Genomic DNA, 14697 nt, shown 5'->3' with positions numbered 1-14697 from the left:
AAAATTAAAAAAAAAAAAAGACTTGATTATCATCCTTATTATGTATGGAAGTAGATATCCTTTGGCAGCTTAATTATAAAATCATTGAATAATTTGAAGAGCAAAGAATGGAAAGAAATATTTTTAATTATAACATGTTAGAGATGAAAGATCTATCTGAAAACAAAAGATAGCAATTTGTTGTAATATTTATTTTGTGATCATTAAATTTTCTTGTAAGAAAAAAAAAAAAAAGAATGCCTTCTGTTATCTGGCTTCTATTCAGACACTTCTATGAGCTGTGAATATGAGGCTTGCCATTCCATTGTTGCAGTTTCCAACACATCATTTCAGTAATGTTCATATGCTTAAAAACAAGTAGTTTTAAATTTTAAAATTTCTTTGAAACCATGTTTGCTTAGATATATATTTTAAGAAGCCACATAGTTAGAATTCAGGAAACATAGGTTCTAGTCCTGGTTAAGTGACTAAGGACTTTACATCTCTAGACTTCAATTGCCTTTATCTATAAAATGCAGGATTTGAAAATAGGTAATTCCTAAAAGGTCTTCCAATTCTAAATTTTTACTATTTGCTTTTATATAAGGGTTTTTCAGAACTACTTTCACATACTAAAAAGGTGATGGTTATATTTGCCTAGAATATAGAGGGCTTATGTTGGAGGACCTTTTAGTTGTATTCAAATTGCAAGACAGCAATGTGGAAGAAGGATTAGCTTTTTGAGAGGTGGTTGTAATGTGGGAATAGTACTGAACTACATGAGGTAATTAGAGTTAGAATTAAAATCAGTGGGTTCATTACATTTTCTTCTCAGTTCTCGTTGACCCTTTGCCTGACTTAGTTGATGACTTCTTATTTTTCGTTGTTCTATCTAGCATGCAACACTCTTGAGTATTGTTACACATTCACTTTATCATGTAATTTGAAGTGTTAAATAATACTTTTTAAAGTTGGTCGTTTAACTTTGTGGCAGTTAATAGCTCATTATGCTAGTAGCAATATATTATAATTAGAAAAATCATACATATATAGACTTTCAAAGTCTTTTATAACACCTTTCTTCTTTATTGTACAAGTATTATATTCAGTATGAAAAATTAGATACCTACCACATATCTGTTTCTTTTAACAGTTTGGTCAATATCTTTCTATTCTTCTTTTCTCTTCATTTGTACATACTTCATTAACAAATATTTATAAAGTACTTCCAATGGGCCAGGTGCTGTCCTAGGTCCTTGGAATACAGGGTTGTTGTTGTTGTTGTTATGTGCCGTCGAGTTGGCCCCGACTTATAGCAACCCCTCCTTGGGTTTCCGAGGTGGTATCACTACAGAAGTAGGATTATATGGATTTCTTATCTGCTCTTATAAGGATGCAGAATGATGAAGAGGCAATTATAATAGTGCTCTGCTACTGTGGGAGCACCTACAACAGGCATATGACCCATGCTTGAAATCAAGTCAGAAATTTAAAATAGAAGGAAAAAGATGGTAGAACAGGAGTTTGGGCAGGTTGCTAAGGGACACTAAGACTTGCTTGAAAGAATCAGCAGGGAGAATCAAAAAAGAATCTAAGGAGGAATATCCAAGGGGTAAAAGGAAAAGAAGCACAGTATTATAGAAAGAAAAGGTGTAAAGGAGAAGAGAGGAAATGGTGAGTACCAGCAAACTTTTATTTTTTGGGTGTTTATGTGTCAAGTATCCTACAAGTATTATCTCATTTAATCCTCAGAACAATTCTTGGAAGTAATTACTGTTCTTCCCATTTTACAAATAAAGATATAATAGAGGAGAAGGTCACATAGCTAGTAAGTGCCTTTTGATGTTAGCAACAAAGCAGTTAGTGATAACTTTGCATAAGGAGCAATGGACTAATGGAAATGAAAGCTTAATTGCCACAAGGTAAGGAGTGAAGTAGTGTAGATAAACCGAGAAAAGACATCCTGTTATGTATAGGTAAGAAAGAAAGAAAGAAATAGGCGGTCTGGGGGTGTATTTGTGGGTAGAAGAAAGAATGGTGGTAGTAAATTACAGTGAGCTCTCCCAAAGGAGGAGGAATGGGTGGAATCTTAGGGATAGTTATGTAAAGAGAGGGGAGGAAAATAAAATTAATTTTCTAGGTCTAGTGTTAAGAGGTTGAGGAAGTTTCACTTTATGACTTCTGTTTCTATGTGACAGAGCAACAAGGGTCACCTGCTGGAGAGGTGAGGTGATAAAATCATAGGAGGAGAATGAAGATTCAAAACAAATGCTCTGAAAAACTAGATAAAATTCCTGACTGAGACAGACAAGGTAGCTGGTTAGCATCAAGTGTAGGATAAAACTCTTAAATTAACGATCACGTCAAGCTTCTCAGCTGTGTGATTTCTTTCTAGCAGTTAAGAGTCCTGGATATAGCTACCGAGAAGCCAAACACTTGGCTTGTTCCAGGTTTTAAGTTTTTCAAAGCAAGTGTACCAAAAGGAAGAGTAATAAGAGAGTTGAGACTATTGTCACAAGAATGGTTAAAATGTTGGCTCATTTAAACAATTAAGCTAGAAACATAATGCTAAATTTCCCCCCTTGGCATAGTCTCTTATTGTGTTTATATGGAAAAAAGGAAGGAACTTCACATAGAGGATCAACAAGTAATTTCTTCCATGTTGATTCAGTAAAGCCTTTTTTTTTTTTTTTTGTCATTGGCTGCCCAAGAGTCATTCTGAGAACATACTAAAAATATACATTTCCAGACTTTGCCCCCAGAGTTATCAATTTAAATTCCTCCAGTGATTCTAGTTTTCGAACCTGATAGGGGATCCATTTTAACTTAGAAATTCAAATGACCTCTTTAGATGCTTTATAAGAGAGTGCAGTGAGTGTACAATGACAGGTGGAAAACAGCAAAACTGGTTTGAGATGTGAAAGTGAAAATGAGGGCTTTGAATACCTGTGGTGTGAATCTTTATCATGAAACTGTCCAAGCTGTTTTCATTTTATGTTTTAATTTTCCATTTACATACAAAAAACACAACCAAACTCACAGCCATCGAGTTGGATGTGACTCACGGCAACCCCTCCTTGGGTTTCCAAGGCGGTATCACTATGGAAGTAGATTGCCCAACCATAGAATATTATAAATAGGATAATGTGTCTTTGTTACAATTTAGGGTTTTCCTAATGATCTGCCTTTATGACTTACTTTGATTTTATTACAGTCAAGCAGCAAAAGTTCTCAACAAATAATTTATTAAGGAAAAGTACCTATATCTAGTCTTTTTAATAAGTGAAGCTGTTTAACACTTAGGTGCCTATGGTTCATGCTTGAAGTTTTAATGACAAAGAATGAAAACAATAGTCATGCCTTTATGAAAAAGATGGCTGAGAACATCAAGTTGACCAGAGATGCCCAGTCTCCAGATGAATCCAAGACAAATGAAGTAAGTGATATTAGGCCAGCAGGCAGTAAGGTATTACCAAAAAAAGAAATTACGGCCCTTCTCCCACTTGTTTTCCTGAATATTAAGTAATAATTTAGATTGCAGAATGTTGATTTTTTTTTTTTAAAGGTATTTATAGTCAGTTTTTATTGCATCTCATTACAAATAAATTTCGTATTTGGAGAATCTTTAATACTCTGGGAAAGACAAACTTCTGCAGAGCAGTAGGATAAGAACTGATAGAATTTATAACTATCTTACAGACTTTCAGTAAGGGTATTCTTTTTGTGAGTTTTTGTTTTGACTTCATTGTTTTTAACACATACTTGATACTCATGTTAAATTAAGGTAGAGGATAGCTTTGTTTACCAAGGGGATACTTGTGATGAAATGCTGAACACAAATATTTAATAATCAAGGAATAAATGACCGTATGTCTTTCTTTTGGCTCTACTTGTACTTAATCCTTGTGGTTATTTTGCAATACTGAAAGTTAGATTTGATCTTTCTTTTTTCTCCCTAGAAACTTTATACCGTATGTGATGTGGCTCTGTGTGTTATAAATAGTAAAAGTGCTTTGTGCAATGCAGATTCACCAAAAGATCCAGTCCTTCCAATGAAATTTTTCACACAACCTGAAAAGGTAATTGTCCCTCATTATTCTACCACACTAAACTGACTTAAATTTCAATTAACATCAGCCCTAAAGGCAAATATTGGATTGTTTTGACTGAACCCAAAACACACTGCCATTGAATATGTTCTGACTCATAGTGACTCTTTAGTTGACAGAGTAGAACTGCCCCGTAGGGTTTCCAAGGCTGTAAATCTTTTATGGAAGCAGACTGCTTCATCCTTCTCCTGTGGAGCAGCTGGTGGGTTCAAACCACTGACCTTTCAGCTGAATGATTTAACCACTACGCCACCAGCACTCTTGACTACAGATTTTAAAAATACCTCTGAGTTTTTTGTGGATTAAGAGATTGCCCTCCAGAGCCCTGCAAGACATTGTTTGCCTTACAAAGTAGAAATTACAAATCAAGCTTAGTGTTTCAGAGTAGACAAAAATCTGTTGTTTTGACGTGAGCTACTTTTCTGGGTATTCCTAATTTGTAAAAGGAGTTTTTAGAGTTCTTAAATCATTTTAATCTCATTGAAACACTTTTAGTGTTTTACAGACAAAACATATATATTAAATGTTTGGTACATTGTAAATATAGATACAACTATATATGAAGTACAAATGTTAGAGTTAATAGAATTGGTTTTGGCATTTGATAGACCTGGATTCTAATCAACCACTTATAACTTGAAGGACTTAAGATGAATTAACTCATCTAAGCCTCAGTTTTCTCATCTGTTAAATGTGAATATAGATGTACTATGTACTAGTAGGGAGCTCTGGTGGCGTAGCACCTAAGGCATTTGACTGCTAACCAGAAGGCTGGCGGTTCAAACCCACCAGCCACTCCTTGGAAGGAGCAATCTACTACATCTGTAATGATACTGCCTCAGAAACCCAAGGGAGGGTCACGATGAGTCAGACCCAACTCAACAGCAGTGAGTTTACTTGAGAAGATGTACTTAATAGGGAATATAGGTTGATATGAAGAGTTTATCACATAGTAAACAATAAATAATGTTATTAGTTATTAATACACATAGTTCATTTATTACAATAATGTCAAAGAATTAAGTTTTCTGTGTAAATAAATTTTCCAGCTAATACAGATTTTTTAAAATGTACTTTCTTTATTCTTTGCCTTAAGGTGACATTTTGAAGTTTGTTTAACTTTCCTGAACTTTGTTCATAAAATAGAATCCCAAATAATTTTTATTGTGGTAAAAATATATATAACAAAACAATTGCCATTTCAAATTTTTCACACATACAGTTCAGTGGCATTGGTTGTGTTCATCATGTTTTACAACCACTACTGCTATCCATTTCCCAATTCCTTCAAACTGACAGCAACCCAGTGCCCCCTAGACAAAGACACCCTCTCCTCCCCTGCTCCCGTCCTGGCAGCCACCAGTAAATGTTGGTCTCTCTATATTTGCCTGTTTTGTATAAGTGGGCTCACATAGTATTTGTCCTTTTGTGACTGACCTACTTAGCATTAATGCTTTCAAGATTCATCCATGCTGGCCAAATATTTTTAATTTAAAAAATTTTACACATTTTCATACCTATAGATCACCCAAACCAAAACCCACTGCCATCAAGTCAATTCTGACTCATAGCAACCCCCACTGGGTTTCCGAGGCACTAAATCTTTACGGAAGTAGATTGCCTCGTCTTCCTTCCATGGAGTGGATACCTATAGATAATCATTTATATAAACTCCCTCAGAGTATCCTATAAAAGAACATTCCAGGAAATGGAGCTTCCTACTTTGAAAACCATACTAAAGGTCTTTGCTCTGAAATTCAGTCTAATCGTCTTCTTAAATATTCCTAAGTGGACTCTTGGTTTCGGATTTACTCTATTTCTGACCCACAACCATCATGAATGGAGTACTATCCAAATAGAATGTTCATTAACAATGGTAGTACCATCATTAAGAATTAAATTATATTTCTTACTACACCTAAATGACATTTTTTTAAATTATAGTTTGTTTTGATATCTGATAGTAATAATAAAAACTCAGTAATAGCTTTTTCTGATTTCAGTATATAACTTTCCTCATGTTCTTATCTAATTTGTTGCTTTTAATCTATTATAAATTGAAACAAAATTTGGTTTGGTAAGATAGTGATCTTACTAATGCTGTAGTGTATCTTCACAAATAAACTATGTGAACTTTGGTGCCCAGGCTTGGTAACATGTATTTTAGCTGCATAAAAGTCTGTGTGGAAAAGAAATGATACACCTTTGCCTGGCACACATGCAAAAAGTATGGTTTCCTCACAGGCAAATTTAAGCACTATGTTCCATGACAGTGATGTAAAATAAAATGTGTATTTATATCTATGGTAAGATTACATAAAAATTAATGGACTTTTTGATTCTAATAAAAAAAATTTTCAGTGACACCATTTTTTATAGATAGAGCTTTCAAGGAAGCACCATCAGTATCCCCATTTTGTTTAATTGTTTTCTACCAAAGAATACTGTAATTGACTTAAATGTATTTTGATGGCATATTTACTCACTGTTCTATGTAATAAAATAGTTTTAATTAAAATGACAGTTTTTAATGATGATCATTTTCTTGAGGTCCAATACAATCTCTCAATGACTACTGAGTTCCTGATATGTACATAGTACCATATTGGATACTTTAGGAGCCCAAAGGAAGTAGGAGGTAAAGATAGTTTAAGGAATAAACTAGAAATCATTTGCCCTAAACCAGAGAGAAAAAAGAGGAGTGTTATTCCATTTAAAATGGTGATTTAAGAAATTTGTCTCTGGCATTTGTCTACATCTTATGTCCATTGATTTAATTTAAAGATGTGTTTCATTACATATGTTTTGATTATTTGCTGAATTGATATGTATGTTAGGACAAATGTAATTGTTAATGTAAGGTACAATACAATAAAAATTAATATACATATTTGCTTTGTTACTTTTTCCCCCATAGGACTTCTCTAATGACAAGAGTTATATTTCAGAAGAGACAAGAGTACTTTTGTTAACAGGAAAGGTATTATGTACTAGATAATCTTGAGATCTTTATTACATATATATGTTACTCCTATTCCTAGAAATAATCTTTATATGTCCCCCAAAATTTATAGTTCCTGAACTTTAGAGATTACATTGTGTATTTTGCTGCTGAGTTACCTCATTTATATTCTGAAAAAGTACTGGGATGACACCTAAACGAACAAAAGGAAAATTAATTTTTGGCGAACAGTTTCAAAACTATTATTATATGCATTGAATAATTAGCTTTAAGACATTATATTATATATTTCACTGTTTTGGGAGTACTTTTTACTTTGAGAAATAAAGAATAAGATATACTTCCTACTTAATACAATTATAAGGACGTAATGTTATGATTTTTAGTTGTAGTAAATCAAACATAATTTTACACAATTATCATCCATAATAAATACAGTGTTTAACTTTTCAGTTTAACACCAGTCCCTTGGCTTAGGCTAAACAGTATCTCTTACATGTATCTAAATTTATAGTATACCTTTTAGTAAGGTATAAAATAACATACGTGTGTGTAATTTTTAGCCAAAACCTGCTGGAGTACTAGGTGCAGTAAACAAGCCGTTATCAGCAACAGGAAGGAAACCATATGTTAGAAGCACTGGAGCTGAGACTGGAAGCAATATCAATGTAAATTCAGACCTGAACCCTTCAACCGGAAATCGAGCAAGGCAATTTTTTTTTTTCTCCTCTTAACTTTTGTTACTGTCATTCATTTGGCTCATCTTTTAATGTATATTCTTAATACACCAGATCACAAAATGGACCTCTGTCTTTAGAAGGTGTCTTGTTACAAAATAATACCAGTGGATTTTAGCATAATTAATGAGGGAACCTTAGAGTAAGCTATACATTTTTAAACAATATAGCATTGTAAATGTGTATAAAAGTTAAATTTAAAAGAAATAAGAATTTGTATTATAGCTAGAACTAATTTACATTAAAATATTTATGATAAAAACCCATTGCCATCAAGTCAGTTCCGATTCATGGTGACCCTGTGTGCTACATAAAAGAACTGCTTCGTAGAGTTGTCTTGACTGTAATCTCTACAGAAGCAGGTCACCAGGCCTTTCTTCCATGATACCACTGTGTAGGTTAGAACTGCCAACTTTTAGGTTAACAGCTGATCAAAGTGCTTGTGCCACCATAAAAGAAAATTCAACACTTAGGAAATCTGTGAAAATATAACTCTTTAAAATAACTTGAGTTAATATGCTTATTAATTTTTAAACTCAAACCAATTATTATTGAATTGAGTAAAGATAATACTGTTAAGACACTTTCCTCTTATAAAAAGAGTCCATCTTTATTATAACATGTCAGTTGTTGGCTATCTTAGCCACTCTGTGAGAATTTCCACTTGACCATATTTTCTCAACACTAAATATTGAGGCTTTTAAAGACAGTATTCAAACCCATGAAATCTTATGAATAAAGTCAACTCCAAGGAGGTACACCCTCCTTAGAGCAATCAACCAACAATTCAAGTTCAAAAGGGTAGCATTGACACAGGGATAAAGCTCAGAAGGCAGGAAAGGATAGAAAAGAAGGACAAGTGGAAACAGGAAACACAAGGAGGAACTGAGTAGAGTACTCTTGCATTGTAGGGACTGAGATCAGTGTCACAAAATAAAATGTGTATGAATTGTTGACTGGAAAACCAATTTGCTCTGTAAACTTTCACCCAAATCACAATAAAAAGTAAACATAAAGAACGAACAACTGTAGGAGATCCATATTTTTTTAACTTTGCTTCACTTGACCAGCTTGAGCCTCAATTTCCTTATCTTTATAATGAAGAAGTAAACTTTCTACTGGTGTGGTGAAATGAAGCCTTGTTTATATATTTTTCTTCAACAGGGAACAGAGTTCAGAAGCAGTAGAGACTGGAGTTAGTGAAAATGAGGAGAACCCTGTGAGAATTATTTCAGTCACACCTGTAAAGAACATTGACCCAGTCAAGAATAAGGTAAATTTTTAAATTTAACAATTGGATTTCTCCCATTGATATTCATATTACAACTTTATGGTAGCGGTAAAAATAAAACCACAGCAGAGAGGTTAGCATACACACTAAACTACGCACATGTGTGTACCACCATCCGTAATACTGGACTTCTGCTTTCCACACTGATTCTGTCTACTTCATTTTACAAGCTTTTATATGGTCATCCACATTGGTACCTTTCTCCATACTACCTCTCTCTAGCACCTTGAAAAATAGGTGTTGAGTGTTTATTGATACTTCGTAGAGCACTTTGTTTTGTTTTTCTTGTCTTTTAAAAAGTTGAACCTTACTGGAGTGAGTGGAAGAGAGAGGGAAGGTGGGAGTCATTGAATGGAGGGTGCTGAGTTTCTGTTAATGGTGGTGGAATCATTGGGAGAGGGTGGTGGGGATGGCTGCACAGCATGATGAACATGATTGGTGTCACTGAGCTGTATGTATAAAAATGGTTGGATTTGACAGTGTTTTATTAACATATGAAGGCACTCTGGTGGTATAGTAGGTAAGCATTTGGCTACTAACCAGAAGGTCATTTTTTTTACCACAATAAAAAAATTAATTTTAAAAAGTTAAACTTATAATTTAGCCTTTAACAATTTGAGTTTTGTTTTAATCACTGTATTCTTTGCTGTTGACCTTCTTACTGTGACACCCACTTTTCTTAACATTTTTTTTTGCAGAAGAGAAAGGACAATAACATAATTAGTAGGAGCAACAGAAAACCTGAGTATGAATCCTGGCTCTGCCACTCACTGACTATGTATACTTGGATAGCTTATGAATGAAATGAAATACAACTTTCCTCAGTAGAAATAGTATGAAGACACCATAACGTAGTTCTTTCCTTAAATCATAATCTTGACACGTTTATGTTTTTGGTGTCTACCATGTATTTATGGTGGTCATCAAATATTTTTGGTATTATTAACCTCAGGTACATAAAATATACTAGGAGTATACAATTATCCCATGATAGCTGAAGTCTTCCTACCCATGCTCTTATTATCTGAACTCAGAAACTGAATAAATGTAGTTAAATATTTGTATAAATCTCTCACTGTCCAAACTCTTGCTCCTCACTCTCTGAAACTCCATATGTCAATAGATTCAGGTAACAGAATAACACTTACTGCCAAAACTCTTCAAATTCTGGAATCCACTAGATTTGAATATTGAGGGATCCTTATGTAAATGTCAATAGTCTTTTCATAAACAAACTTAGATGCAAAAATGCATATTGCCACAGACATTCAGTTAACCATATAATACATATTAAGAGGTGGTGTGAGGGGGCAGTGGTCGATCACTGGTAGAATTCTCACCTTCCTGTTAGACACCCAGGTTTGATTCCCAGCCGACACACTTCATGCACAGCAACCTCCTGTCTGTCATATATAGGCTTGTGAGTTGCTGTGATGCTGAATAGGATTTGGCAGAGCTTCCAGTTTAAGACAAACTGGAAAGAAAGGGTCTTCTAAAATTAGCCATCAAAAACCCTAAGGAGCATAGCCATTCAGTCCACAGCGAATCATGGGCACAGCACAGGACCAGGCAGCATTCCATCTGTTGTGCGCGGAGTCACCATGAATCAAGGGCAATTTGACAGCGGCTAACACCAACAGAAATGCAGATACTTTGATAACCACAACTGGTGAAAATTTTAGTTACGACTTTTAGAAGGGATCTTAATGTGTATCTAATAAAACCTATATATAGTTTCAATAAATTTGATTTTTTAATTCTGAATCTCTGAGAGCCTAAAACTACTTTCTGTAATCTGTAATATTATATTATTCCTAAGCACTTTGTTTTAACATTTCCAGAGAAAATTATAACACATTCATAGCCTGAAGAGACAGGGGTTGTATGTTGACAAAGCTTGATAGCTTCTCATCAAGCATTCATAAGTTTATGTGGCTATTTCTTTATTATTTCAGCATTGTGTATGTTTGTGTATGTATGCATGTTTACAAATCAGCACGTTTCTTTTTACTCTATGAGGGGAACCAAATTATAATAAGAATGATGAATAAGAGAGGTAGTTAAAGGAAGCAACAAAACACATACCTCTGTGGATTCAGGTGAGCGATACTGCTGATGTCCTCTGGGAGTCTTCCTTTTCTCCATACCTATAGCTGACCCTCTTCATTTGATTTTACCTGAGTTCTTTATACATACACATTGGTATAATTTTCATAAGTGTGTGAGTATGATTGTAAGTGAATTTTAGTATTATTTTTTCCTTTTTGACATTGAGACTTGTGTATGTCCATACTATTCTCTACATATGTATCATTTTTGTGTACGTATATACCTTACATATTGTTTTCTGCCACTATAAAAATGTTGCTATGAGTATCCTTTTGTATTTATCCTTATTTGCTTTTATTTCTATGGGCCAAGTTTCCAGTTGTAGAATTGCCATCAAAGGATTAATATACAGGTTTTAGATATTTCCATATTGCTTTCCTGAAAGATTAGAACTCTTGACATTTCTACCAGCAGAGTAGGAGAGCACAGTGTTCTCTCTGTACCTACTAACAGCAGATGTGACAGTTATTCTGAATTTTGTTCAATTAATCAAAGCTAATCCCCACCCCACCCCCAGATCCATTGATAGTAAGAATGTGGAAAACAGTTTGGTAGTTCCTCAGAAAGTTAAACATAGAATTAGCAGACCTACCCTTAGGTATATACCCGGAAGACTCGAGAGCAGGGAATCAAGCAGATGCCTAGATACCAAGTTTATATTAGCATTATTCACAAAAACCAAAAGATGAAAGCAAACTAAGTGTATGTCGACAGACGAATGCATACACAAAATATTGTATACAGACAATGTAAATTATTATCATATCAAATATTATTCAGCCATAAAGAGAAATGAAGTTCTGATAAATGCTATGACATGGATGTTCTGATAAATGCTATGACATGCTGAGTAAAATAACTCAGTCACAGGACATATACTGTATGATCCTACTTCAAAAATCATAGAGAACAAATTGAAGTTTGAGAAGTAGGTGGAAGAGGAAATGGGGTGTTATTGCTTAAATGGCACTGAGTTTCTGTTAAAGTAGAACAAAGAACCGGAAGTGATAGTGGTATTGGTTGTACAGCGTGGTGAATGTAATGTCACTGAGTTGTACATGTAAAAATAGTTAAAATGGCAACTGTTTGGTTATATACCTTTTACCACACTAAAATTATAAAAAGAAAGTGATCAAAAAGCCTACTACCTTGCTATAGTTTTAATTTGCATTTCTCTGGCCATCAGTGAGCCCCTATGTTCGTTGATCATTTGAATGTGCTCATTTGTGAATTGCCCGTTTTTGATACATTTTTCTTTTCTTCCCCAACTTCTGATCTTTTGTAATTTTATGTATTTTCAAAGTTTTTGCTCCTTCCAGCCCAATTATCATATAGCAGCCAGTGTGATCTTTTAAAAATATTACTTGGATTGTTTGTGACTTTCTTTAGCACTTAGAATGAGAATAAAATCAAATTTCTTAATACATTATATAAAGCCTTTGTGTGATCTGGCCATGCAAAGATAGCAAAGCAGAGTAGATTTTGCCTGTTTTATATGTACTGCCTGTGTTTTAATAAGCATTTATTGAGCAAATTATATGTTCCAAGGAACATGGGAACATTGGGCACAATCCTGTTCATAATGGCATGTAAGCAATTAACTAGACGTCCTGGAATATCAGTTCCTTCAACATACTTTCAGAATACTTCTTTCCAGCACAGATTGTTGACATTTAAGGAATTTGTGTTTATACAGTTGTTTTATGCCGTTTTAGGAGATTAATTCCGATCAGGCTACCCAGGGCCCCATCAGTAGTGACCGAGGAAAAAAAAGAACAGCAACAGCATCTGGGGCAGAGAATATTCAACAACAAACCGATGAGAAAGTCGATGAATCAGGACCACCTGCCCCTTCCAAACCCAGAAGAGGACGTCGACCCAAGTCTGAATCTCAGGGCAATGCAACCAAAAATGAAGATATAAATAAACCAGTTGGCAAGGGAAGAAAGAGAGCCACCGTCAGTCAGGAGAGCCCTGGGGGTTTGGAAGCAGTTAATGCCAAAGCACCTAAATTACAAGACATAGCCAAAAAGGCAGTACCGTCAGAAAGACAGATTGACTTACAAAGGTAACGTACGCTATCCTTTCTGAACTAGGAATTTAGATCTTTTATTTATTATTGGTATGTGTTAATCAACCCCAAACACCTAGGCATTTGGTAATGAAAACTGTCCTTGAGTTTCCTGAGGTAGGTTATAATGGCATCTGTCCCTATAACTTCCAGTTTTAAAACACCAATTTAAAGACTGATTTCTTTCTGTAGTTAATGTTTTGTTACTGTGTGGCAGTTCAGTGTTTCTGTTTATTTTCAAGGAGAATATTATTTTTTGCTTAGTGTTCCTCAAATGGTTGAGTAGGATTTACTTAATATGAAAGGCTACCTTTTGGGTACAAAAGCCCCAAAATGAAGAAGATAGATGCCATGAAACATGGACAAGAGTTTGCTGCTCTTTAACTAATCCTCTTGTTACCATTAATCCTAATATAAATCAACATTTACCTTCCCCTTTCTACCCCCAAGAAACAAGTTCATAATTGCTCACCTTGGGCTAAAATTTCAGACTACCCAAACTGTGACAATGGTGCTCTATTTGGCTCTCTAGAATTTGTCTACTTCCATATTTGGCCTATAATTAGAACTTAGCCCTACCCTTCTTTTATCCTGTATACCTAAATCATATACCTCTAAATTAGGTTGTAAGCATCTAGATTCCTTCTAGGGAAGAGTCCCAGCTTTGAGCATCTCAGGCTCCTTCCACCCCCTGCTTCAGTATTCCTATAAAGTACAAAAGTCATTGAATCAAATGTGTTTTTAAATACATTTTAAAAATTATACCATTTATGAAATTCTTAAGTTTAGAGCCATTAAATTTCTGTATACTCTTAAGTGTCTCTTACTTCCCAACTATATTAGGATAAATCCTACTCTAAGCACTCCAGAATTACAAATAAATATTTCTGCTTCCACTTTTCAAATCTTTTCATATACGTAAAGAGTAGCCTGATGTAAAAGTGCGTACCATCACCTGTAAGATAAATTTCTGTGATTATGATCATCCTGAAGTGACTTCCGAAAGCCCTATGTAGGACTATACCATGTAGACTAAATACCTACTGCCTTCAAGTCAATTCCAACTCTCAGTAACCCTCTAGGACAGTCACTTAAATTTTAAATTGACAGACACTCAAGACTCTATTATTTGTTTATTATTCCTCTTAATGTGCTAAAAGAGATGTTTAACTTGAGTTACCATGAATCTAGAATAGACACATTAAAACAATGTTCCTTGTTTGTGACTTTCAGCTGATGTTTTATTTTGTTTTTATTGTGGCTTGGGTGAAAGTTTACAGAGCAAATTAGTTTTCCATTCAACAATTGTTACACATTTTCCTCCCCTTTGGTAAAATTAATTGCAGTTCCTCAATATAACAGCACTCTTACCTGGGTTGCCCTTGTTCATTCTTCTTTTCTGACCCTTTCTGCGCTCTGAGCATTGTTTTAAGATAAAT

The 14697-nt window shown here is 34.5% G+C and overlaps 1 protein-coding gene across 1 annotated transcript in view; it reads left to right on the top strand.

The window, feature by feature from the left end:
* The window catches only part of PDS5A (PDS5 cohesin associated factor A), a 216501-nt gene extending 202711 nt beyond the window's left edge, over positions 1-13790 (top strand). Inside the window, exons 26-32 of the mRNA XM_007947143.2 lie at positions 3283-3415; positions 3939-4058; positions 7006-7068; positions 7614-7759; positions 8952-9060; positions 12903-13255; positions 13742-13790. Of these exons, the coding sequence (XP_007945334.2) occupies positions 3283-3415; positions 3939-4058; positions 7006-7068; positions 7614-7759; positions 8952-9060; positions 12903-13255; positions 13742-13790 (973 nt within the window). The remainder of the gene's footprint in view (positions 1-3282; positions 3416-3938; positions 4059-7005; positions 7069-7613; positions 7760-8951; positions 9061-12902; positions 13256-13741) is intronic.
* The last annotated feature ends 907 nt before the right edge of the window (positions 13791-14697 follow it).

Source organism: Orycteropus afer, unplaced genomic scaffold, assembly GCF_000298275.1.
Source record: "Orycteropus afer afer isolate SDZICR_OR568_19922 unplaced genomic scaffold, OryAfe1.0 scaffold00176, whole genome shotgun sequence".
In the NCBI taxonomy this organism is placed as follows: domain Eukaryota; kingdom Metazoa; phylum Chordata; class Mammalia; order Tubulidentata; family Orycteropodidae; genus Orycteropus; species Orycteropus afer.
The sequence above is the reverse complement of the archived record's forward strand: the minus strand, read 5'-3'. Positions and strand labels throughout refer to the sequence as shown.